The sequence below is a fragment of the Schistocerca gregaria genome, chromosome 1 (genome assembly GCF_023897955.1).
Source record: "Schistocerca gregaria isolate iqSchGreg1 chromosome 1, iqSchGreg1.2, whole genome shotgun sequence".
Taxonomy (NCBI): Eukaryota; Metazoa; Arthropoda; class Insecta; order Orthoptera; family Acrididae; genus Schistocerca; species Schistocerca gregaria.
In genome coordinates this window covers 151,359,766-151,386,819 of record NC_064920.1, presented here as the reverse complement: position 1 = coordinate 151,386,819, position 27,054 = coordinate 151,359,766, and the positions used below count along the sequence as shown (strand labels likewise).

The 27,054-nt window shown below is 45.9% G+C and overlaps 1 protein-coding gene across 4 annotated transcripts in view; it reads left to right on the top strand.

The window, feature by feature from the left end:
* LOC126335027 (rhotekin-like) overlaps positions 1–27,054 on the top strand; it is a 1,081,506-nt gene that overhangs the window by 727,564 nt on the left and 326,888 nt on the right. Inside the window, exon 1 of one of the 4 annotated variants that reach the window (XM_049997880.1) lies at positions 23,281–23,725. The exons of the other annotated variants lie outside the window; for them this stretch is intronic. Within the exon in view, the coding sequence (XP_049853837.1) occupies positions 23,531–23,725 (195 nt within the window). The 5' untranslated portion in view covers positions 23,281–23,530. Of the gene's footprint in view, positions 1–23,280; positions 23,726–27,054 lie in introns of those variants that run through there. 4 annotated transcript variants of the gene reach the window in all.

Genomic DNA, 27,054 nt, shown 5'->3' with positions numbered 1-27,054 from the left:
AGGGCGCGAGTGTCTAGGGGAGGTCGTTCAAGGCACCATGACGGCCAGAGTATTGTATTCTTCATGACAGTCATGTTTCCGACAGCAGTGGCATTTTTCAACAAGATAATGCGCCTCATCACAAGGCGAGCAGCGTGATGGAGTGATTCGAGGAACAAAGTGGCGAGATCCAGTTGATATGCTGGCCCCCAAACTCACCAGATATGAACCCACTGGACACATCTAGTATGTGATTGATCGTGGTGCCAGAGCTCATCGCCCCTCCCCCCTCCCTGTAATTTACGGGAATTCGGTGAGTTGTGTGTGCAGATGTGGTGTCAATTCCCTCCAGCGACCTATCGAGGACGTGTGAAACAGTGGAGATACAGGCTCTTAGATAGGTGGTCATAATGGTCTGGCTGAATCGATTCTAAGTTTAGATGAAGGAGGGGACATACAATCACCAGTAGGATAGTGAAGAGACTGAACTGTGGTTTTCCATCATAGTTTGGATTGATGAGTTGTCCAGATAATGGTGCAGTTTTCTTTGGATTTCATATCCCACATTTTCTGAATTGTGTAATGCTTAATCTCAATTGGACACTTGTTAGCATTTAAGTAGAAACCACACCACCAGCGGACTGCAAACTTTACATGAGTATATGAATTTCAGCATCAATCCCAAATGACAAGGAAAGAGTAATGTTGGTTACCTGTCAGCAGAAGAGCGAAGTACATGCCTCAAAAGTGATAAACACCAACATTTTGATACAAAAATAAGAAAAAAACTAGGCTCAATAATTCATGTCGCTGAATATGTTAGATAGGATTCATTATTTGACTTGCCTATTCTGAGTTGCATTTTGTAATTACGCAATTATTTCTCATCGTACTGCGTAGATGATCCGCTTCATTTGTTCCACACAAAATATGTTAAAATTTCTGCTCAGAAATGAGTAGGAACAGAAAATTGCAGGTTACTGTTGTTGCGCTATCAATAGATAAACTTTGTTTCCAGTGAACGTGACAGCTAGACTACGTACTTTGACGTATGATGTATGGTACACACGGAACATTTTACTCCAAGAGCAAGAAAGTTGTCAAATGAATTCAATGTTTTCCTGTCATGTAAAATGCAGTTACATGTGCTAAAATGCAGTTACATGTACTAATGATGTTCAGAAGTTCTTATGGTCGGGGTTTATCATGATGGTCTGCAATTCATGTATATGTGAAACAAATCGCTCGTCTCCGCTGCCTCACAATCGCTGTGTGCATTCTGTTAGAGCTGCATTCTTGATCGTACAGTCGTATGGGTAATGGTTCACATGAAAATGTGTAGTCGAATTTTCCATTCATAAAGTATAAATAAATTTTCTTTGAATACAAACAGCATTGGAGAAAAATTATTTCGTTTAATAAATACGTATGACTTTATTTCGCCTACTTGACTTTCAAAGCAAAACCGCTCTTCATCAAAACCATATTCCTAGATTTGTGTTTCATAGCACGCGTTGCCTGAGGACCACATGCTCCTGTTGTCTGTAGCTTAACACTTTGTCTGCAATATCTTTATAGCACATGTAGCTGCGTTAGTAGAAATCACAGCATTTTTAACATTCCGAAATTTGTTTGTTGCAGGTGAGTTGATGTCTCCGTAAAGCTGAAGTGTTACGCTCCTCTGCACGTGTTCCCAGCACACTTGGAGGTAAACGTTATAGTTTCTTACAGAATATCTTCTCGTTAACAGATGAACTACTTAATTTGAGAAACATACATAGAAGCATGTAGCATGCCTTTCTCTCCTGACTGATTGCTTCCGATGGCCGTGGTGCGGAATTTATGAGACTAGCGAACGCGTTGTGGATCAATCCTGATGCATGACCACTCAACTACCAGCTACAATTGGCGGAGGCTTGTTTTGAGTTGGTTCCATAGCACTCATGTCAGCTTCAGTGGTGTCCCAAATGTGGCAGCGCACTACCATTTAAGAAATTAAATAGTCTATACAATGCCTCATCGTTTGTTTCAATATTACAAATACATCATTAAAAAAAATGAGAGTCGACCAGGTCGTTTCCAATCAGCCCAACACAAAAACTATACTTCGAATCGTTCAATAAAAATATCTAATGGTAATGGTAACAAAGGATTGAGCCGATGGCAATGTCACCTGTTTGTTAGCAAAATTAAAGTAGTGGGACTGCAAAATTAATTCGCCACATATATCATTTTTCAATGATCGCCATGTTTTCTTCTATTATAATGTATACTTTGTGATTTATTGGTAGAGTGAGAATGGATTGAGGAATTTTTAGCGGATAGGTTTCAGCATATTTTCTTAAACAAGGAGAAGCCATCAAATGTGAAATGGTTGTAGTGATATTATTTTTCATGACAATACATAAAAATGATTTGGGGGTAATGTTGAAAATACCATGAGACTGTTCGTAGACGACGTTATTTTACGTAGACAAGTCGTAATGCCAGCAAACTGTATGAAAATGCAGGGGGACCTGCAGAGGAAGTGACATCCAACTGACTCTCAGTCTTCTGCACATAAATACATTGAAAATTACATTATTCCGTAATACATTATTCACTCAATCAGTGGAATGTTATAACTGTGTAGTACCTAGGCGTAAGCAGCTAAGACAATTTTAAGATGGAAAAGTTGCATAAAACTAGTAATAAACAAAGAAGATTCCAGAGTGGAAGTCATTGGAAGAAATGTAAGAAAAAGTAATTCATCCATAAAGGAAGTAAGTTACAGAACACTGTTTCTACCAGTTCTTGAGTATTACTCATTAGTTTACGACTCTTACACGACTGCGCCTTTCTTAGCAATCATATACAACCGCTCACTTGACGAAAGGTCTGTTCCTAAAGACTTGAAAGTAGCACAGGTCACACCAATATTCAAGAATGAAAATAGGAGTAACCGATTGAATTAAAGACCCATATCACTGACCTCAATTTGCAGTAGGATTTTGGAGCATATACTGTGCTCGAACATTACGAATCACCTTGAAAAAAATGACTTATTGATACATAACCAACACGGATTCAGAAAATATCGTTCTTGTGCAACACAGCTAGCTAGCTCTTTATTCCCATGAAGTAATGAGTGCTGTCAACAACGGATCTCAGATATTCCTAGATTTCCAGAACGCTTTTGTTATCGTTCCTTACAAGTGATTATTAATGAAATTGCGTTCATATGGAGTATCGCTCAGTTGTGTGACTGGATTTATGATTTCCTGTCAGAGAGGTCACAGTTCGTAGTAATAGACGGTAAATCATCGAGTAGAACAGAAGTGATATCTGGCGTTCCTCAAGGTAGTGTCATAGACCCTCTGCTGTTCCTGATTTACATAAATGATCTAGGTGAAAATCTGAGCAGATGATGCTGTAATTAACAGTCTACTAAAATCATCAGACGATCAATTCCAATTACAAAATGATCTAGAGAGAATTTCTGTATAGTGCGAAAAGTGGCAATTGGCACTAAACTAAGAAAAGTGCGAGGTCATCCACATGGGTACTAGTAGAAATCTGATATATTTTGGGTATACGATTAAGGGCTGTCAATTCGAGTAAATACCTGGGAATTACAATTACGAACAACTTGAACTGGAAAGACCAAACAGATAATATTGTCAGGAAGACGAAACCAAGACTGCTCTTTGGTGGCAGAACACTTAGAAGATGTGGCAAACCCACTAAAGAGACAGCTTACATTACACTTGTCCGTCCTCTACTGGAATTCTGCTGCGTGGTGTGGGGTCCTTACCAGGTTGGATTGACGGAGGAAATCGAAAAGTGCAAAGAAGGGCAGCTCGTCTCGTGTTATCGCGCGATAGGGGTGAGAGTGTCACTGATACGATACAGGAGTTGGGGTGGCAGTCGCTGACACGAAGGCGGCTTTATTTGCGGCGAGATCTATTTACGAAATTTCAGTCACCAACTTTCTATACTAAATGCGAAAATATTTTGTTGACTCCCACCTACGTAGGAAGAAATGATCATCATAAAAAGAGAAATCAGAGCTCGAACGGAAAGATTTAAGTGTTCCTTTTTCCCACGCGCCATCCGAGAGTAGAATGGTAGAGAAGTACACTACTGGCCATTAAAATTGCTACACCACAAAGATGACGTGCTACAGACGCGAACCGCCATGAAGAAGATGCTGTGATATGCAAAGTATTGGCTTTTCAGAGCATTCACACAAGGTTGGCGCTGGTGGCGACACCTACAACGTGCTAGCACGAGGAAAGTTTCCAACCGATTTCTCGTACACTAACAGAATTTGACCGGCGTTGTCTGGAGAAACGTTCTTGTGATACCTCGTGTAAGGAGGAGAAACGCGTACCATCACGTTTCCGGCTTTGATAAGGGTCGGATTGTAGCCTATTGCGATTGCGGTTTATCGTATCGCGACGTTGTTACTCGCGTTGGTCGAGATCCAATGACTGTTAGCAGAATATGGAATCGGTGGGTTCAGGAGGGTAATACGGAACGCCGTGCTGGATTCCAAGAGCCTCGGATCACTAGCAGTCGAGATGACAGGCATCTTATCCGCATGGCCGTAACGGATCCTGTAGCCACGTCTCGATCTGTGAGTCAACACATGGGGACGTTTGCAAGACAACAACCATCTGCACGAACAGTTCGACGACGTTTGCAGGCATCATGATGGTCGCATCCGTGTTTGGTGACATCGCGGTGAACGGACGTTGGAAGCGTGTATTCGTCATCGCCATACTGGCGTATCACCCGGCGTGATGGTATGGGGTGCCATTGGTTACACGTCTCGGTCACCTCTTGTTCGAATTGACGGCACTTTGAACAGTGGATGTTACATTTCAGATGTGTTACGACCCGCGGCTCTACCCTTCATTCGATCCCTGCGAAACGCTACATTTCAGCAGGATATTGCATGAACGTATGTAGTAGGTCCTGTACGGGCCTTTCTGGATACAGAAAATGTTCGACTGCTGCCCTGGCCAGCAGATTCTCTGGATCTGTCACCAACTGAAAACGCCTGGTCAATGGTGGTCGAGCAAGTGGCTCGTCACAGTACGGCAGTCACTACTCTTGATGAACTGTGGTATCGTGTTGAAACTGCGTGGGCAGCTGTGTTTGACTCAATGCCCAGGCGTGTCAGGGCCGTTATTACGGCCAGAGGTGGTTGTTCTGGGTATTGATTTCTCATTATCTATGGACCCAAATTGCGTGAAAATGTGATCACATGTCAGTTCTAGTTTAATATATTTGTCCAATGAGCACCCGTTTATCATCTGCATTTCTTCTTGGTGTAGCAATTTTGATGACCAGTAGCGTATCATCGCAAAGTGAAGGGGCAGACACTCTGAAAACTATCCTGGTAGGTTTTTTTAAAGGACAGTGGGTAGCGCTCCCCTGCAGCTAGTCGTCGCCGCCAAACACCAGTTCCCTTTGAGGCGCTTGTTTATGCCGATGAAGTGGAGTTTAGGGTAACCACATGTTGGTGAACACACGCGGCCGACTGATGTTCGGCTACTGCTGACTTGCTCTTGTTGCCACAGTCGCGTGCTCCGGCACAATGCCTAGTGCCCGAAAAGGACGTTATTCGATTGGATGTGGGTTAGTAAATAATTTAAGCAACAAAGGTCTCTAAAGAGACAATTAAGTCACATATAATTTTTGAGGACAGCTAACCTTCACGCTGCGTAGCACACAAGTTTGTGATTTGGGGACGGATCTTGACCTGTGTCTGACTGCCAGTTAGATCGGCCCGTGTGTTTCCGGACGTGAACACGCCAGGTAATAGAAGCACGACACGCTGAGGCAGTTTCCGTAATACGACAGTGGAGGGCCGAGTAGGGACATCAGAGCAGAACAGAACAGAAGAGAGTAGGTGGCGCCACATCGTGTCACACCGGGCGAGCGCCTTCCGGTCTCCTCCCAGATGTAAATGCGTCGCCGGCCCACCTCAGCACACGGCGGCCGTGGACCGTGGCGACATCCGTGCCACACAAACACTCACTGACAGGGGAAGCACACACCCAAGGTGTAGCACACATGTCTAGCAAATACCGCTCTAAAGCGAATCGCTTCTGAAGAGTTTTTCGAAGAACACAGTTTTAGGAACCTGTTGAGTTACACACGAGAGAGCAGTGGCGTTGGCGCACCTAGTCAAGGCGGCCTATATCTACATCTACATGGTACCTTTGCTGTTCACACTTAAGTGCCTGGCAGAGGGTTCATCGAATCATTTTCATACTACACTACTAGCCATTAAAATTGCTACACCAAGGAGAAATGTAGATGATAAAAGGGTATTCATTGGACAAATATATTATACTAGAACTGACATGTGATTACAATTTCACGCAATTTCGGTGCATAGATCCTGAGAAATCAGTACCCAGAACAACCATCTCTGGCCGTAATAACGGCCTTGATACGTCTGGGCATTGAGTCAAACAGAGCTTGGATGGCGTGTACAGGTACAGTTGCCGACGCAGTTTCAACACGATACCACAGTTCATCAAGAGTAGTGACTGCCGTATTGTGACGAGCCACTTGCTCGACCACCATTGACCAGGCGTTTTCAGTTGGTGACAGATCCAGAGAATCTGCTGGCCAGGGCAGCAGTCGAACATTTTCTGTATCCAGAAAGGCCCGTACAGGACCTACTACATACGTTCGTGCATTATCCTGCTGAAATGTAGCGTTTCGCAGGGATCGAATGAAGGGTAGAGCCACGGGTCGTAACACATCTGAAATGTAACATCCACTGTTCAAAGTGCCGTTAATTCGAACAAGAGGTGACCGAGACGTGTAACCAATGGCACCCCATACCATTACGCCGGGTGATACGCCAGTATGGCGATGACGAATACACGCTTCCAACGTCCGTTCACCGCGATGTCACCAAACACGGATGCGACCATCATGAAGCTGCAAACGTCGTCGAACTGTTCGTGTAGATGGTTGTTGTCTTGCAAATGTCCCCATGTGTTGACTCAGGGATCAAGACGTTGCTGCAGGATCCGTTACGGCCATGCGGATAAGATGCGTGTCATCTCGAATGCTAGTGATACGAGGCCTTTGGGATCCAGCACGGCGTTCCGTATTACCATCCTGAACCCACCGATTCCATATTCTGCTAACAGTCATTGGATCTCGACCAACGCGAGCAGCAATGTCGCGATACGATAAACCGCAATCGCGATAGGCTACAATCCGACCTGTATCAAATTCGAAAACGTGATGGTACTCATTTCTCCTTCTTACACGAGGCATCACAAGAACGTTTCACCAGACAACGCCGGTAACTGCTGTATGTGTATGAGAAATCGGTTGGATAGTTTCCACTTGTCAGCATGTAGGAGTCGCCACTGGCGCCAACCTTGTGTGAATGCTCTGAAAAGCCAATCCTTTGCATATGACAGCATTTTCTTCCTGTCGGCTAAGTTTATCGTCCGTAGCGTCCGCCTCTGGTAGCTGCGTGGCCAAGTCTGCCGCCGGCAGTGCTGCGAGGCGGTCACGCGCCAGAGCGTTGCGGGCGAGGCGCGCACAGTGTGTTTGTGTTTACTTCGATTGCTGAAAGTGCCGTTTTCCCTTCTAGACTACCATGGCGCACAACTATCGGAAGAAGCCATTACGTTTCGACTTTTGTTCCTACTTCGCCCGATCCAAGGCCCTGGAGGTAGAGCGATTTATTCGCGATGAAGTTAAAATACCACCAACGGATCTAATTGGTATCCACTTGTCGATAGTTAGCATTACCGTCTACGTCACAATGATCAGCGATGCAGCGTGCGACAAGGTGCTTCAAGAGGCAAAACGTGGACTGCGCTTCTGTCATTCCGAAGGCAACGTCGGACCCGTTACCGTCGATCACGCAGGTCTCGGCACACGGACGATAACGATCTTCGAACTGCCTTTCGAACTACCTGCAGACGTCGTCATCGAGGCGCTCCGTCCCTATGGCAACGTTCTGGAACATGTTGCCGAACAATGGATACAATTTCAGACCTATCCCGTTTTAAGCGGTCTTAGACAGGTCCGCATCGAGTTGCAGAAACACGTGACGGTGCGGACGTCCCACCTGACACCCTTGCCGCTGAACAGGCTCCCGCACCGGACGCTGAGGAGAACAGTACTTCTTCACAACACCTGTTTGACAACTTCATCGTACCCACCGCCGCCTTCGAACCTGGTCGACGCTCTTCCCTGCCGTCGTTCGACACTGAGGAACACGTGCGCAAACAACGCTCACCACGTAGGCGCAAACGCCGTCGCCGTTCACCCACGGGCTCTCAAAGCGTCGCCACCCGCGACGACGAAGACGACACCCAACCAGCCGACATATCCACGCAGAGTTCGGCGGACAGCTTTCACGATGAACAAGACGTTTCGCAGGACGGGACCACTATGGAGGGCGCCACGCACAATGTAACGATCGGTGCGCCGGTTGAGACGCCTGTCTCCCCGCCGACAACTCCAGATCTCTCTCACCACGACGCAATTCCCATTGACATTGGACAGACCCACGGCACAGGAGCATGAGCCGACGACATTTAGAAAGATACGCCCCCTCCTCCGGATGAATTGCCTCCACCGGACAAGGCTGCCTGTTAACATCAAAAGCAAGGCACTGCAGCTGATGGGACGGGACTTCCTGTCGGTGCCCTCCTCATACTTCCCTTGGTGATGGTAGATGCGCGTTCACCACCACTGAAACAAACGTACCGGTTTGCCACACTGAACACCAACCTGATCGACACTGCACCCAAGCTGCAACTCGTATGTGACATGCTTCGGGCGTCTGACGTCGACGTCGCCCTTCTTCAGGAAGTACGCGTTGCCACACTACAACCAGTCTACGGCTACGACTCATACACGTCCACATGTGATCAATCAGGGCGTGGAGTGGCTTTCTACACACGCGAAGGAATCCCACTCAAGGACACTACAATCTTTCCCTGTGGAAGAGGGTTGGCTGTTACCGTCTTCGACACGCGCGTCATCAGAATCTACGCTCCGTCTGGCTCCTCGAACCGTCGGCAGCGGTCTACTTTCTTCGGACATGACGTGGCGCCCCTGTTTTCTGGACGCCATGATCGCCTTATCATGGGAGGCGATTTCAACTGTGTCCTCCATCCGCAGGACCAAATACCTGGTTATTCGCCATGCCCGGCGCTTCTCACCTTAATCGAAGATTTTCGTCTAGTGGAAGTTTGGGAGAAAATTCATGGCTATACCCCCGGTTTTACCCATTATACAGCACATTATGCGAGCAGACTGGACCGGTTTTATGTCTCTCCCTTGCATTTTCGGACTACTGCGCCGTCATTTGCCCCCTGGCTCTGCCACCTCAGTCAGTGTAGCGCAGCAGAGGTTACTGGAAGTTTAATACCCCCCTCCTTAATGATCCACACTGTCGACAATGTATTGCCACCACATGGGCGTCTTGTGAAAGAAGCCTTCCGCAGTATAGATCCACGTTCCAAGGTGGCTCAAATGTGCCAAACCTGCGATCAGAATGGCCTTCATACAATGTGGCAAGGAAGCAGCAGCATGGTATCGAGACACCACAAATTTTCACTACGCCAACCTCCGTGAGCTCGATGCGCTCCCTCCATCACCTGACACCCATAGGGAACGACATCGTACTAAAGCTCGTCTCCTCTCTCTTCAACGTGCACGACTGCATGGTGTCGTTCGTGGTGCGTTCCCGTCGACAAGACTTCCTCCACGACGAAACCCCATCCACAATCCATGCCGCATCCGACCATAGTCGTCGACGTCGACTTTTCGTCCCCAACATCACGACCTCCGATTGTGTTCACCACACAACACAGGCGGCGGTGGTGTCTGCCTTTGCTGAACATTATCGCCAATTTTATGATGATGAACCGATGGCGACGCCCATTCCTGATGATCTCCGTCCTTCCCCTGATCGGACCCTCACCGTAGCGGAGTCAACGTCCATGATGTCTGCAATCACCGCAGAAGAGGTGGTAGATGCGATCAGCAAAGGGGCCAAGAAAAAATCGCCCGGACCAGATGGTCCCCCAGTGGAGTTTTTACCGGGCGTTCACCACGTTAATGCTTCCTCGCTGGACGGAAATGATTCAGGAACTCTTTACTCCGTCCTTCCCAGTTCCACCTGAATTCGTCACTGGCATTCTTCTACCTGTGCCTAAACCGAAGGGTGGGTCTCATGTCTCTGCATATCGCCCCCTTATACTACTGTATGCAGACTGTAAAATCTATGCACGCCTCTTAGCAGCGCGCATATGCATCGTCTTACCTACGGTCCTTTCACCTGAGCAGACTGCACGTGGTTGTGGGGCCACTTTACAAACAGCCCTAGGAGAATGCCGTGACCTCATTGCATTGGCTTCGGTTTGTCGCCTTCGTGCAGCACTGGTATCCGTCGATTTCACGAGTGCCTTTTATCGCGTTCGACACCCATTCCTCCTCATGGTGGCGACACGTATGGGGTTCCCATTACTTTTTGTCGATGCCATTCGCCGGTTACTACTTTCCTCGGTCTCGATGGTACAAGTCAATGGGAGGCTTATAGGACCGATTCCTATACACCGCTCTGCACGTCAAGGATGCCCTATGTCTACTTTACTATATGCCATTGCACTTGAGCCCCTCATCACTGGACTTTAGACTGCAGGGCCTCACTTTGCGTGACTACACCTTTCACTGTAGGGCTTATGCGATCTCCTCTTTCTCACCTGCTCCTCCACGGAACTCAGTGACGCCATCCAATGGATCCACCAGTATGGACGTCTTTCTGGTAGCATTCTTAATGTCCGTAAATCGACTATGATGCACATTGGGCGCGGCCTCCCGGCTATGGTGCCGAACCCACTCCCAGTCAGGACCACCCTTCGTTACTTGGGTATCGAATTTACGAGCTCCACACACCGCACAGTGGCCCTGCCTTACCGGCGGCTTTTGCAGTCGATTCGGCACCTGTTCACGGTCAAGTGCACCGTAACTTAAACCAACTCCAACGTGTGTCCTATGTCAACATGTATGTCGCCCCTAAACTGGTACACGTCGCCCAGATCCTCCCAATGCCGTTACTCCTTGGCCGCCGCATCCAATCAGCCTTTGGATATTTCGTGTGAGCAGGAGCACTTTTCAAAGTCCGCTACAACACTCTAACATTGCCTCCTGCAAAAGGTGGCCTCGGACTCGTCAACGTGCGGGCACGATCTTCTGCACTCTTTGTCCACACTCTGTTGCGGCACTGGTAGGGGACGGTTCCGTCCTTAACACGCAGTCTCTTAGATATCTTCCGACGAGCTTCTCTCGATCCACCGATCAATGTGGCACCTATTTCTCCATTATTGGAGACATTTCACTACCCTCTTGCTAAGCACCATACTCTCATCTGGTTTCGAGGACAGGCTTCAGAATACCTCTTTCAAAGTGGCCCGCATACAGTCCTTGACTTCTGGTACAAAGTTGTGACCGCGCATAGCACCCTCACCCGAAAACCATCTTACCGACAAACTTTTGCCGGTTATCTCCACAGCGTCTTCCTTGACCCCCCTCAAAGTTGGGGTGTACCATGCCTACCTGTCACATGATGCAACACCCTTATCCACGTTCCCATGCATTGACGCAAAAAAAGGGAAGAAGACAGAATATGTTATATTTTGTTGTATTTAATGTTTTTCCTTTTAATTTATTTATTTTTTTGCTTAACTAACAGTCATTTGTATATGTTTAAATGGAATGGTACCTTGAAGAACTCTTGCATAGTGAATATATATGTACTTTTAGTTTGTTCAATACAAATTATTAAAAAAGAAAAAAATTAATAAAAAGGAAGAAAAGAGGATATGTTATATTTTGTTGTATTTTTTTTTTTAAAAAAAAGGTGCCAGCGTGACAGACTGTAAATCCTAAGGGCCCGGGTTCGATTCCCGGCTGGGTCGGAGATTTTCTCCGCTCATGGACTGGGTGTTGTGTTGTCCTAATCATCATTTCATCCCCATCGACGCGCAAGTCGCCGAAGTGGCGACAACTCGAAAGACCTGCACCAGGCGAACGGTCTACCCGACGGGAGGCCCTAGCCACACGACATTTCATTTCATTTTCATCGTCTGTAGCACGTCATCTTCGTTGTGTAGCAATTTTAATGGCCAGTGGTGTAGATACTGGTTTAGCCGACGAAAGTAGGCTCGACAATTTCCACTAAATACTTAGCACGCAAAGGCCACATAACTCTAGCACTTGGACAGTAGCTGAAAGTTAGTTACACTACTGGACGTTCGGAATTCTTCCATGACTTGTTTGAAAAATGTCTGAAATTTTATTTAATTTGGTTTATTGTCTTTAAAACATAGAAAATGGCTATAAGTCCGTATTTATTATCCCGACATCATTATGCGATGTTAATGTCGTCTCTGTTACAAGCGCACACCCAAAAGCAGCCAGAAGACATTTAGTCCGACACGATATTTTGAACGTCCTAAACAGTCACCCACGACCACTTACGAGTTTACAAAAAATGGTTCAAATGGCTCTGAGCACTATGGGACTCAACTGCTGTGGTCATTAGTCCCCTAGAACTTAGAACTACTTAAACCTAACTAACCTAAGGACATCACACACATCCATGCCCGAGGCAAGATTCGAACCTGCGACCGTAGCAGTCGCACGGTTCCGGACTGCGCGCCTAGAACCGCGAGATCACCGCGGCCGGCTACGAGTTTACACATTCAGTCGTTCAGCAGCCTTCTTGTAAAGAACTGTTTGCCATGATGTCTTGTTATGTGCACTAAACACGCCACGCGGAGTTTACGAACGACTTGAAATGTTCACGCGTGAATTATCTCCTTAAATAAATCACTCACAACACTCAGACTTTCAAAAAAAAAAAAAAAAAAAAAAAAGAAAAATATATGCTCAGTACTGTAGTCAGTCTTTGTCAACATCATGAGAACCGATCAGACTCGCGAATTTCTTCATTTTGGTGCAAATTTTATGAGCGCGGTTTGCAAAGGTGTTTACCAGAAGACGAGCGACTATCTCGTTTCATAGATCTGAGGCACAAAGCCCTACTCAAACGCGTGGGAATGCTGAATTGAAACCTCGTTATTTCGTAACTAAATAAAATTTAATGAAAATAAAATACGCTTGCCCTCTGCAAAATGAATTACTAATAAATTTGATACTCAGCGCCCCTGCTGGCTGCCTTTTACAAAATCAAGTTCACTCGGACATAAAGTACCGGTATATCACAAATTCCCCTACTGCACAATAGGTTTCTCAGACATACATTTATATCGTCGTAATGAAATATCACATTCCCACTTTACGTACGTCTTCCATTCACTCTCTCTCTGTCCCTCCAAAACATGATGAAACAATAATTTTCCAAATTACTTTTAATTATGTAACAAATATGTGGTACTGAAACTAAAGAAAATTCCAGAAAATCAGATTATATAAACCTACCCTCTTGGTTGTAGTTTCAATTGATACTATAGTTGAATACATCACAGCCCCTAACACCGTTTCACAATGCCAAAACTGTTATTATGTGTTCTGTATAAAAATTTATATCTCGGAAAGTATTGAAGTTACTGATTTCACATTTTAATCGTATGGTTGTGTTACCCGTATAATTTGATATACGAAGTATGAAAATGGTCGATTAATATTTAATAGAGTTCTTCAAATTTGTAGAGAGTATGTGTAACGTGTTGCACTCAGTATCAGTCGAGTACACGGCTCGCTTGGCTCAGTAGCCAGTGGCAGCCGTGGCAGCGTGAGGATGTTCCCAATTAATTCAGAACTTTTTGGCCAAACACAACACGGTGGGCTTTGTCAGCATCCCTGTTCCCCTAGCACCGACTGACTTCTGGATTTTCCCAAACTGAAAAAGACTCTGAAAGGGACCAGATTTCAGAATAGGGAAGGCATTATGCGGAATTCGGTGGAGCAGAGCTGCGCATCGCACCGAAAGAGGCTTTCCAGCAGTAGTAGCTCCGTTGCGAGAGGTGTGCAGAAGCTGAAAGGGACTGCTTTCAAGGTGACTAGTGTCGTCGTAGCTGTAAAAAGACTGATTATATAAATAAAAGACGGATCATTTTTGAACAGCCCTCGTATAGACATCCCGAGGTCGACTCTTAGTAAATTTTTAAAGAACACAGCGGCCATGGCAATCAGTCCGGATAAACAAGTGTCAGTCTCTGTGGCTATCGATTAAATTACATAAAAATGTAGCAGCCAGTCACTTTGTGCAGCTTCATTTGTGCCGAGACGCAATTCTGACCCTTGCCAATACTCACTCGGTTTAACGCTTTATGGTCAATTCGTTGAAGGCATTTAGAATTCAGCTGACGCCTTTCACTCTGCAGTGATTAGATTCTTGTTGGCTCGATGGTAGCGTCATTTAAACCGTCTCTCGTCTGTCACACTAGTCAGTGATTTAATCCATCGCTGATAACAGTGACCCTTGATGTGGTGCATCGAGTGCGGCTGAGAAAACTGAACAAACCTGCTTTGCTATCTTGAATGCTTTCGTTTTACAATTGTTGTGCAACATACTTTTGCTGCATGCCAATACGAGCCTTGCTCAGTGCCAGACAAACGGTTTTACTTTCAGTTAATTCGCAGATCAGCATACGTGATGCATCCAAAGGCAATTCCGTTTGGTAATAAAATGAAAACAAGTATACGTACATAGAAAACTGCGTATTGGAAAAAAAATACAAATCGTTAACTGTCTTTCTAGACACAGAGGGTGGAAGAAAATATGGAAATACCAAAAACAGAACGCGTTAGCATACCTGATACGGTGCAGAAAACTGCTTCAGAAGTTATTAAATCTGATGCGGAATATCACATCTTGAAGATGTCACAAATGTTGCTTCAGAAGACCTGTCCCGGGAAATATTAATTAAATGATTAATATAGGCGTTTAAAGAATTTGATTCGCACAGTTTAAAATTGTAAACTAAACTATAAAATAAAAAAGACAGACACTGCACAGTAGTTTGCGTGCATAAACAACAGCGTTATGTGTTTGACGAGAAATTTCATTAAATAATCCAAACCCATTACTATTTGACGTCAAGTTGGAAGCGGTGATGTGTGAAATGATAGTTTTAATTTCAGATTTCGACGTGAATTTATACCGTCACAGTTACAGAGCTCCCGACCACTACACTTCTGTTAAGTGTATTTTCTTTTTAAAAGAATTACACAATTACTGAGTTGACTGGTTCCCTCAGCTACACCAGGATGAAGAAAGAGAGAGGAAAGGCTCTGCTGCGTGATTGAATAGTAACAACAAGAAATACTGCTGCGATGTTTTGAGAAACATAATCCATTCATGGCTAGATGCCTGATATCGTTGAAAAGACTTCTACATCCCACCGACTCTCCTTCCGGACGTCCACAAGCAACGCACCGGTGCTGCAGTACAGTGCAATTGTTCAGAGACTGGAGGAAACTACTGCCGTAAACGTAACTGAGGACTGCAGCTGCGGAAGCGCGTGTCAAGCTCAGAGAGGCCAGCCGGCCTTGTACGGTCCCGGTCCCAGAAGGACATGATGGTAGGACTTCGAATGCATTCATAACAGCTTCCATTCATCTGGGAATCAATAAATACGGTTTCTGTGTGGTTTTCAGGAGGCTACGACACCGTTCTTCCTGCAAAATAGTGGCAAGTTCGGGTAACGCTGATAGAGGTGGATACCGATGAGGCACTCTTCTCTCCAAAATAGATCACGAAGGCTCAGTAACATTGAGATCTGTTTACTGTTGTGGCCAGGGGAGATGTGGCAACTCATCATCGATCTCACAAAACCACTCCTGGGGCGATGAGACTTGTGTGAACAGCGGCCTTGTCGCCTTGGAACACAGCATCACCATTCTGGGACAAACATTGTACCACGGCATGGAACAACCGGCCAAAATAGTCACATAATCTCTGGCAGCAATGCGACCTTGCACTGTGACCACCTGGACGACGAAATACCACGATATGGCTGTCCAAATTATCACCGAACCTGCGCCATGTTTCACTCTTGGGACGGATACACGACCAGAAGCTGGAAACAGCGTGAAAGAATCAATTATTCAAAAACAGCCGTAATCGCATTTATTATTATTATACCGCCAACCGGTTTCAACCCGACGATAGTTCCCTGCCGCTATGTAGACAGGAGTGACACCGACCAATGGTGTAAACGCCCAGGAGATGACCCCTACGTCGAGTTGAAACCGGTTGGCGGTATAATAATAATAAATGCGATTAAGACTGTTTTTGAATAATTGATTCATCATACTAATCGCTGCTTCATCTCCACAACCATGTTGTCCAAAAAATACTCAAACAACCAAATGACTTTCTTACGTTGCTCAATAGTCCACGTGTTGTGGCTTTGGCACCACGTTCTCCTGTTCCGAGCATTTGCGTCACTGATGAATGGTTTTGTAATTCGAGCTCCCGCTGCAATACCCCATTTGTGGAGCTCCCTCCGTGTTGTTTTGGTGCTGACAGGGTACGCGAGTGCGACATTCAGTTCTGCAGTAGCACTTGCAGGTATCTCCCTCTTATTTTTCGTGACAATGCTTCTCAGTGACCGCCCGTCGCGATCACTGAACACAGACTTTCGCCCGCGTTGTGACTTTGACGATATTTATCCGCTTTCCGTGCTTGCGGTAGAAATCTTCGATTCGGTGCCTCCTGAAAAACCAAACCCTTCAGTTCCCTTGGTTGCGGAAGCACCCAGAGTAGGAGCACCACCATCTGACTACGTTACAAGTCCTTAGCTCCGACATAATCTGCTCACAACTACAAAGAACAGCTTGCTTATCAGGACTCAGAGTTGCAACGTACTAACGACGTAACACAGGTGCCGTTTGTGGTCAAATACAAGGGTCAGTCAAATAAAACCTTAAATATTTTTTAAATATTATTTATTGTGCAGAAGTGATACAAAGCTGTATCACCTTTCAACACAATCTCCCCCACGCTCAATGCAAGTCCTCCAGCGCTTACAAAGTGCATAAATTCCCTTAGAAAGAAAAAAAAAATACTTTTGGTAGTCCGCGCAACCACCCATGCACCGCGTGGCGCACCTCTTCACCAGAACGGAACTTACTTCCCCCCATTGCGTCTTTGAGTGGTCCAAACACATGGAAATCACTTGGGCCAAGGTCTGGTGAGTATGGTGGATGAAGACACTCAAAATGCAGGTCTGTCATTGTTGCAACTGTTGTACGGAAAGTGTGGGGCCTTGCATTGTCATGTTGCAAAAGGACACCTGCTGACAGCAGTCCACGTCGCTTTGATTTAATTGCAGGCCGCAGATGATTTTTTTAGGAGATCTGTGTTCACTGGTGACTGTTGTTCAAAAATGGCTCTGAGCACTATGCGACTTAACTTCTGAGGTCATCAGTCGCCTAGAACTTAGAACTAATTAAACCTAACTAACCTAAGGACATCACACACATCCATACCCGAGGCAGGATTCGAACCAGCGACCGTAGCGGTCGCTCGGCTCCAGACTGTAGCGCCTAGAATCGCACGGCCACTCCGGCCGGCGGTGACAGTGGTCCTTCTAGGCATGTAATGCTCCAAAATGACGCCTTTTTCGTCCCAAAAGAGAGTCAGCATAACCTTCCCTGTTGATGGTTCTGTTCGAAACTTGTGATGAGGAATGACGCCATTCCTTGCTCGCTCTCTTCGTTTCCGGCTGGTGGAAGTGAACCCAGATTTCGTCCCCATAACGATTCTTGCAAGGAAGCCATCACCTTCTCGTTCAAAGCGCCGAAGAAGTCCTTCACAAGCATCAACATGTCGTTCTATCATTTCAGGAGTCACCTGCCGTGGCACCCCCATCTTGCAGACACTTTGTGAAACTGGAGTACACCATGCGCAATGTGGTGTGCTGACCCGTGAATAATCTGTAAACATGCTGCAATGTCATTCAGTGTCACTGCAATGTCATTCAGTGTCAATCGGCGGTTTTCCTTCACTATGGCCTCAACCGCTGTAATGTTCTGTGGAGTCACAACTCGTTTTGCCTGCCCTGGACGAGAAGCACACCATTTGCAAACTTCTTACTCAATTCGTAGACTTGCTGCTGTGACAAACATGCATCACCGTACTGAACCTTCATTCGTCAATGAATTTCAATAGCCTTCGCACCTTCACTACGCAAAAACCGAAGAACAGAACGCTGTGGTTCTGTGGAACAGAACGCTGTGGTTCTGTGGTGCAAGTTGCAAGTGGGACGGCCATCTTTATACTGATATTGCAACGGTATGTGTGCATCTGCACTATGCTGCCGGCTACAGGCCATTCTGCACGCTGTTTGTAGCACGCTTACCAACTTCCAGGATAAAGGCGCGAAATTTCGATTTGTTATTACAAATTTGAGATTTTCATTTGATTCACCCTCGTACAACAGCGCGACCTGCAGGCTTGGCTAGACTCTGAATTTATGTTCAAGCATGCCTTTCTCGAGGCGTTCCCGTCCAACCCATCTAGCTCTCACCATTTTGTAGTCACTTGTCACAGTATGGCACAAGTTTTTTGCACTTCTTCCTCATAGAATGTTGACCATCAAGAAACGTTTTCAGGGGTAAAACGAGATGGAAGTCGTTAAGGGTGAGGTCCAGGCAGTACAGGGTATTGTCAAACTAGCTCTGGCCAGTATCCAGTAATAGTTGTGTTTTGTTCGTGGTGTGCGATCGGGCTTTACGGAACAAAACAACACCGTTTGTGAGATTCTGTTTTGCGTGGTACAGTGAAATAAGCGTTTCATAGTAAACATGTGCAGTTATTATTTCATTCCAGTCTCTTCCGCAGTTAAACGCTACACCACCCAATGAGCAGTATACAGTTCCAATAAAATTGCTTTTCGTATTAGACCTTGTCATTATGAACACTAAAACGACTAAAATGCCGACGTTTCGGCCACCTTTGCAGCCGTCCTCTTCAGGACGATTTACTGCTTTGCAGCTGCCCTCTTCAGGGCAACGTTTCAGCAAGTTACTTACTTGCCATCTTTAGGCGAAGATGGCAGGTAAGAAACTTGCTGAAACGTTGCCGGCAAAAAACACATTGACGCGGATGTCAACCCGAAAAGATTTTATCATCGAGATTCACCGAGAAAGCCTACATTCTCATTCTCAAATGTCGTTGCGCAGCTCTACGTAAAGATTGCTACGGAGAAGTGGCTGTACGGTAGTAGCTGTTACCTGTGGTACTGTGGCACCGAGTCGGTAGAGTGTATAATGTGAAAGTATGAAGTTTATCGAAAACTACTCACGTTTTCAATTTACCCGTTATGGGATAACGTGTACCTACCGACACGATTAAGGCATCTCTTGTGCAAACCGTTAAAGTTTGTCGAGGCATTTGATTCCTGCGTCTGCTAAAGAATATATGGGATCCAGATGTTGAGGGGGGGGGGGGGGTGAAGGGGGGATATGATAAAAGACACACACAAAATATCTCAGCCACGGAGAGAAAGGGGGAATCGTTAGTGCCTGCTGCTGTAAATGAACCAACGCCACACGTTCATCATCGCGGAGTGAAATAGACAAAAACGGTCGCGCGGCTGTTGTGTGTTTTTGGTGGTGGATGCAGCCGTCGCCTCGCAGCAAGTACACGGCGTAACGTGAGAAGCGAGCAGTCGGCCCCGCCAACGCACCAAGCACAGCGCCGCCCCCCCTCCCCCCCCCCCCCCCCCCAAGTTTGAAACCTACACTGCGTTACTGAGTACGGTTGTGCATCTACACGCCATTTATATACACCGGAAGCCACTGTACGGCGCTTGGCGCAGTGTATATCTTCTACCTCTTCTAGTCATTCCCTTCCTGTTCCAGTCGCAAATGGAGCTAGGGAGAAATAACGGTCTGTATGCCTCTGAACGAGCCCTAATTTCTCTTAGCTTACACTCTTTCCCCATTAGCGAATTGTTCGTCGGCGGCGGTGGAATTGTCCAACTGTCAGATGCAAATGCCAGTTCTCTAAGCTACCTCAACAGTGTTCCGCCCAAAGAACAACGGCTGCCCTCCAAAAATTCCCGTTCGATTTCACAAATCGGCTCCGTAACACTGGCGTTCTGATGGAAGCCGCTACTAACAAATCTAGCGGCACTCCTCTGAATTACTTCGTTGTGTTTCTTTAATACGACCTCGTGGGGTTCCCAGACACTCGGAACAGTACTCAGGAATGTGTAGCACAAGTGTTCTTTACGCAGTCTCCTTTACATTTCGCCAGCGTTCTCTTAATAAACCATAATCGACCATATGCTTTCCCTGCTACAATCTTTACATGCTAGTTTAGTTTCATCCCTCTTTGCAACTTTTCTATATATTTAGCAGTAGTGTCAAACAGAAAATCACTAATACTGTAGACGACGTTTCTCTGCTCAGCTGCATAAACTTACATTTTTATTCATTTAGAGCAAGCCACCGTTCATCACACGAAACAGAAGCTGTTGGAAGGGGGGGGGGGGGGGAATCTGCAGTCAGCTGTTGTGTGGGCGTAAGCATTTGTTTTCGGCACACTATCCATATGTTTGTTCATATTATTTATTTTAAATTTGACATGCCGATATCCCATGATTTGATGACCTGCACATGCATATTCGTGATGCGACACGATACATAGCACAGATGGAGGAAATTATGTAAATCTGCACAGCAAGCTCTGGAGATGGTAACGTAGTCTCACCAAAACTGGTCATCGAAATAAATACTTTACTTTGACGAGCTGCTATGACTTGATGAGAAGACGAAAGTGGTTATGATAACACTTTGCTGACGTCGGGCTGGGGAAAAAAAAATAAAAATAAAAGAACGTCTTGTGTAAGAGAGCCGCTGTGTTCCGCTATGGCAGGATGCCCAGTCTGCCTAGGTGTAGTTAGAATCTACGGGAATGTAGCGACGTTAAAGGAGACATAGGAAAAAAACATCAGACTGGTGGATGTATCCAACGAGAATGCAATAACTACAGGAAGTGTGTTTATGAGGTAAGAACGAGTACGACCATGCCAGAGAAAGAGAAAGGAACTTCAGAAAAGTCATTTATGTAATCGTAGCCGCAGAAACGAGCAAATCCGTACAAATTATAAAAATGGGTGTACGTATAGATGTATATATGTATGATTGTATGTGTATATGTATGTTCCACATCTCCTAAACCACTGGACCGGTTACAACCGAACTTGATACGCATCTCACTTACTGCCTGGAAAGAATTACTGTGAGCTTAATAACCACCCTTCTATCAAAAGGGTGAGGCATAGGGGTGAAAAAGCAGTGTAGCCCACCATGTACGAATGCCCATACTGTAGTCGTCCAGTATTTGAGAATGAGAACACTTGCAGATTTTCAGCAAACCTAACACATAATTTCAATCCCCGACGAAACTGTTTCTCGCTGAAGAGGGAAGAAAGAAAAAAAAGTTTATCGTTTACTACGTTTTCGCTGTTAATGCTGTAATACTGGCGCATAAACCACGACGTTTTAATTTGTTTCTCAAATGAAATGAAATTCGTGTGGCTAGGTCCTCCCGGCGGGTAGACGCCACTTCTGCGACTTGCGCGTCGATGAGGATGAAATGATGATAATGAAGACGACACTAACACCCGGCCCCTGAGGGGAGAAAATCTCCAGCCCAGCCGGGGCCCCGGCGTGAGAAACCGGCGCGCTGTCCACTCTTAATTTTTTTTTTTTTTTTTTCGTGGCATTTGTTCGGTTCAGATGTCCTATGACACCCCTTCAAGTTCAGCGTTGAGCCGTCGACTCAGTATTTTATTACAGAGGGCAGCTAACCCTCTGACCGAACACGCTGAGCTACCGTGCCAGCTCCCACTGAGCTACTGTGGCGGACAATTTGTTACTCATTTCCTACTAACTGTATTGGTGATACATTCGGCAGACAGTATTTACCACTGAATGCGCCAGAAAAACTACATAATTGTAAATGACTTAGTTCGGGAGATATCATATCACAAACACGTTCGTGAAAAACTTCTGCATGTGCGAGACATTTGAAGGAAAGAAGGGATAGTCATAGGTAGGATGAAGAGGAGGAGGAGGAGGAGGAGGAGGTGGATAGAGGGGAGAGGGCAATGGACACAAAAAGGAAATAGGAGGAGAAGGACAGAGACAGGGAGGGGACAGGAGAGAGAGACAAAAAGACAGAGAGGTAAAAGGAAATTAAGGGAAGAGAAAATGGACAGAGAGCAGGGAGAGGAGGAGATGGCGAAGGAAAGGAAAGCAGAAGGGATAAGCAGAGATAGGAGCAGGAGGAGGAGAAGAGATGGACAGAGGGGGATGGAGCAATGGATGGAGAAAAGAAAGGACGACGAAACAGAGCATGAAGAAATATGCAGAGATGGGTGGGGAGTTAGAGAGGGAAGAAGAAAAGGCATGGAAAAGAAAGAGGAGATGCACAGAGAGTGTGGGAGGAGGAGATGGTCAGAGAGGAGCGAAGGAGATGAAATGAGGTAGGGCAGGGCGAAATGGACAGAGAGAGAAGGAGATGGACAGAGAAAGCAAAGAGGAAAACGGACAGAGACAGGGAGAGGAGGAGAGTGACAGAGGGGGATGAAGGATGGAATTGCAGGGGGTGGGGGAAGGAAGAGCAGATTGACAGAGAGGGGAACAGAGGTGGTGAACAGAGAGATGTGCAGGAAGAGGTGGGCAGAAAGTGGGCTTAGAGGAGGTAGACAGAGAGATAGGAGAAAGGAGAACATCGACTAATGAAAAGACTGGAATAAATGTATACTCGGGCAATGTCGGGTACTCGCCTAGTGATATGAAATGATCGTATGGCATTGATGCCCGGGAGACCGCACCTGGGGGAAGTTACAAGTCTTTTCAGATGACGCCACACTGGGCGATTGCATGGCGATGATTGTGAAATCATGATGAGGACAACGCCCAGTCTCCGAGCGGAGAAAATCTCCGACCAGGCAAGAATCGAACCTGGGCCCGCTGCGTGGCAGTAAGATGCGCCGACCACCCAATAACGGGACGGACAACACAGCTAGTAAATAAATAAAAGGTGACAGAACTTGCGATGTGCCACTGTGCGCGCACCGTAAGTAACCACTCCCCGCGGGCGATGCTCCCAGCGTTAGGTGTGTGTTTACGTCTTTCGGAAGATGCCGGTACGGAGAAGACCTCGTTGCTTGCAGCCTAGACGTCGGTGGCGGCGCGAGTCCTTTCTCATTTGGATTCCGAGAGCGCGTGAGCGGTAATAGAACGTTATTAGTGGCCCCGGCTGGCCCGCTCATTCGCGTGACAGGGCGGCCCGTGCGCGACGCGCGGTGCCAGCGCCGCGAGCGGCGGCCGCGCGAAGCTCGAGCTGGGCGGCGAGCGGGCGCGCTCAGTTTGCGCCCAGCCGCCGTCGCAAGTGGACGCGTGTGACACCTCAGCGCAGCGAGCCGCCCGCGCGCGCCGACTGCCGACTCTCCTGCGGGTCCGCGTTGTGATGTGACTGAAGAAGGGCGACGACGCTACGCGACCGCCTGCCGCCGCCGCCATGGACTCGTGCCTGCCTCTGGCGGCACTCAGCCTCCGGGATGGGGGCGCGCGATCCGCCTCCAGGCCGCTCTCGCAGGGCGCGCACTCGCCCAACGGCAACCACCTGCAGCCGCCGCCCGACAACTGCGGACGCATCGAAATCCTCCAGGACCTCGACCTCTACTACATCAGGCAGATCGCCCACAACCTAAAGGTAAAGCTCCCAGTGCCGCAGCATGTTTGTAAACATTGGACCCTGCTGCACCGTGGACCCTTGCCGGCACTGATACCTCTCGAGCTCGTGACCAGACAGATATATCGCCCAATTGGGTCTCAGATGCATATGATATTGCCTTTGCTGCAATAAAACCATACTAATTTGCAAAAAAAAAAAGCTAAAGTGCGAGTTGGACTCTAATACTGACCCTCCAATGCGAGTATAATCAAGTGTAGAAACAATACATCCACTCTCGGAATCGAAGTCTCGACGATTTTTGCGTATAATCGATATTGGTACTGGAAAGATATCGGTCTCAGGAAATCCAAGACTTCCGAGAGTGTTTTACTTTCACGCCCGATAACTAAAAACAAATGTTTTCGTGTGATGTAATTACAAATTAACAATTTTTAGATTTTTTCCCTTTCGTTATACATAGAAACCTTACTTCTTGCAAAATTCCATGATTCTAGACCTTCGGGAAGTACACTATAAGGTTTGATGAGTGAGTTTTCGAATATCAGTGTAAGTTACATAAATGGCAGTATATTTTGGCTGCATTAACTTGAAAGCTAACGTTTGTTATACCGCCAGGAGACCATAGATCTAAGTTTGCGACATAAATTTCAGCCTGATAGGTCTACTCGTTTCTGAGAAAAAAATCATCTGGACAGACAGATGAGCCGATAATAAATGACAAAAAATTTTCTTGTCATATAATTACAAATTTTAGATCAACGGGAACTACTCTATAGGTTTTGATGAGCGAGTTCTTAAGCATGAAAATATGTGACGTAAATGGCCGATTGTATTGACGCAGTTGGTTCCCTTTTTCACAGCGCCAAGGGCCTGTAGACCTTAGTATGTGGCATAAATTTCAACTTGATGTTGAAACCGCCGAAAGCTACTGATAAATAAATCTCTATTAACTACAGGTTTCGGTCATATGATCATCTTCAGATATAAAAATTTTATAGTCGGAACGGATACGCGAAGATGAGCAGATGATACAAACAACCAGTAAATAGGTATGGTGTAGGCATCATGATCAGAATTATTAAAATTTCTTATGGTTCAATGCCCTGGTTCAGAGCTTTCAATTGGACGCCACTTGCATCTCTGTAAACGTACCCCAGTTATCCAACTGGCGAGGGGCGCCTACAGTTTAACGTGGAATCCGAACCGCGTGTCGTATCTGGCGACTTCTCACCCCGTTGAGAGGTGAAGACTACGCTAAAACAAATATTCCAAGATCTGTCGTGAGCGACCTCTCACTTAACTGGCGTACATGATGCGCAACGGAACACTAGTTGGAGACTTGTCCATTGCTCAATACAGGCTTTTTATATTTACTTTGCAGCGTTAGTTTTTATGACGAAGTACCATTAAACATGTCAAAGAGCATTAAATATGGCGCAGACATAAACGTTGGACTGTGCTAAGGATCAGATTGTCACCACAAAGTTTATTTTTGATTTGTATCCCTTGCCTCCTCCAACTCGCTACCTTCCCTCCTAAAATAGTCTGTCACAACAACAAAGATTTCGGGGGGGGGGGGGGGGGGAGAAGATGATAATCCAGTATCGCGGTCTAGACAATAGTTACTCGATCACCAGCTCTTGGCAGTTTGACTTGTTCCAAATACTTGCGAGATATGGGCTCTCACCTGCTCAAGATGCACATACACCACATTGAAAGAGTTACAGCGTGTTATTGCCACCCGCGTGTACACTTGGCAGTGACAACATACTAAACTTTTATCACTTTCTCTACGTCGTTTTCAAATTTGCCTCCACATTTAATATACGTCGTTATGACATGTGAGACATGCTTTGTAATTGTTCAGCTATTTCTAATTTCGATATGAATATATAGTAGGAAACAGTCATTCGTTACTGCAAATGAATATAGCCTCAGGGTCCATTCAGAAACTCTGTCTTACGCAAATCACCGATCCTACTTTGGTGTATATTATGTACATCACCAGTGGGAAAGACGGCCAGGGGCAAATACGCAACTCATACCCAGTAAATTATTTTGTCCTCGCGAGTCACTCTGGTGCTGTGGGATATTCTCAGTTTTGTCTCAACCATTCCAATGGGTTGCGCCATGCGATTCAACGGAGAAAGTTGTGATAATCGCAGTGTTGTTAATCGTGAAAGTTATCCTGCGTAGTGGGTACTCGATGTCTCGGGAGTGTAATCGGGTGTCGTTTACAATAAAGCAGGATGTAGCATGTTATTTACATGTTTCACATGCAACCACTTAGTAGTGCAATTCAGTATCAAATTAAAATAGTATTCACTGATGACAACAGAACGCGTCGAACAACGTTGCCAGAAGGGACGGAGTTGGATTGCAATTTGTTGGGATTGGGGCGTCACCATAACGGCGGTTTACAGTCGCCGCAATTATTCGGTCGCTGTCGTAACACGGGCTCTTCATGTTCTGCTGTAACAGTCAACAAAACTTGTAGACCAGAATACCACAGCAGATTAATTTGGATGTTGCTCTATTGATTAGGCGAATAAAATTACTTATGATAAAATTCTATTGACAGTGGGGGCCGAAAGCTATGTTTTGCGATGACGCCGGGCGCTGCTTCTGACACTTCATCAGCGTACTTTTGGGTTAAGGTTGCCTACACATTACAAAGTTGATGTCTTTACATACGGCAAATGTTGTCAGTTACGTGGCACATTCAGCTTACTTTAAGCTGTTAACAATGCCAGAATTTATTACCGGTGGTGCAACTGTACCAAAACAGGCGTGAGAGAGATTAAAAATGAAATTATTTTGATGAAGAAAGTTGACCGATCGGTTGCTCCGCTTTGTCCGTACGTGTTTCTCTAGACCTAGAAATACAATTTTACCTAACATATCCAAGGGAGCTACCAAATGTAACTGATGTGTGCAAGAAATTTCGAAGAAGGGGGGCGGGGGTGATGCCCTTATTAGAAGTAACTGGAATTTCTACCTTTTTGATGGCTGTTTCGGCCCTTTAATTGTGAAATTTCAGTTATACAAAAAAAGTCCATTTTTAAGGCCGGGGCTTGCAGCAGTTACTAGTTTTTTGTAGGGACGATGTGCGATTACACGAAGTCGGCGTGCGAGTTGGACTGTTACGAAGGTAATTTGCGTACCGACACTTGAACCCCATTTTGCACGATGTTATAAGGCCATAAAGTACTTCGTTGCGGTAATGATTATTGTTAGACTGTCAATATCACTAAAGTGATTGTACTATGAGATGCCAAATAGATACGATGGATAACAATACTGTCGCCTTAGATTTTCATATTTTTACCCCACATAATATTTAAAAT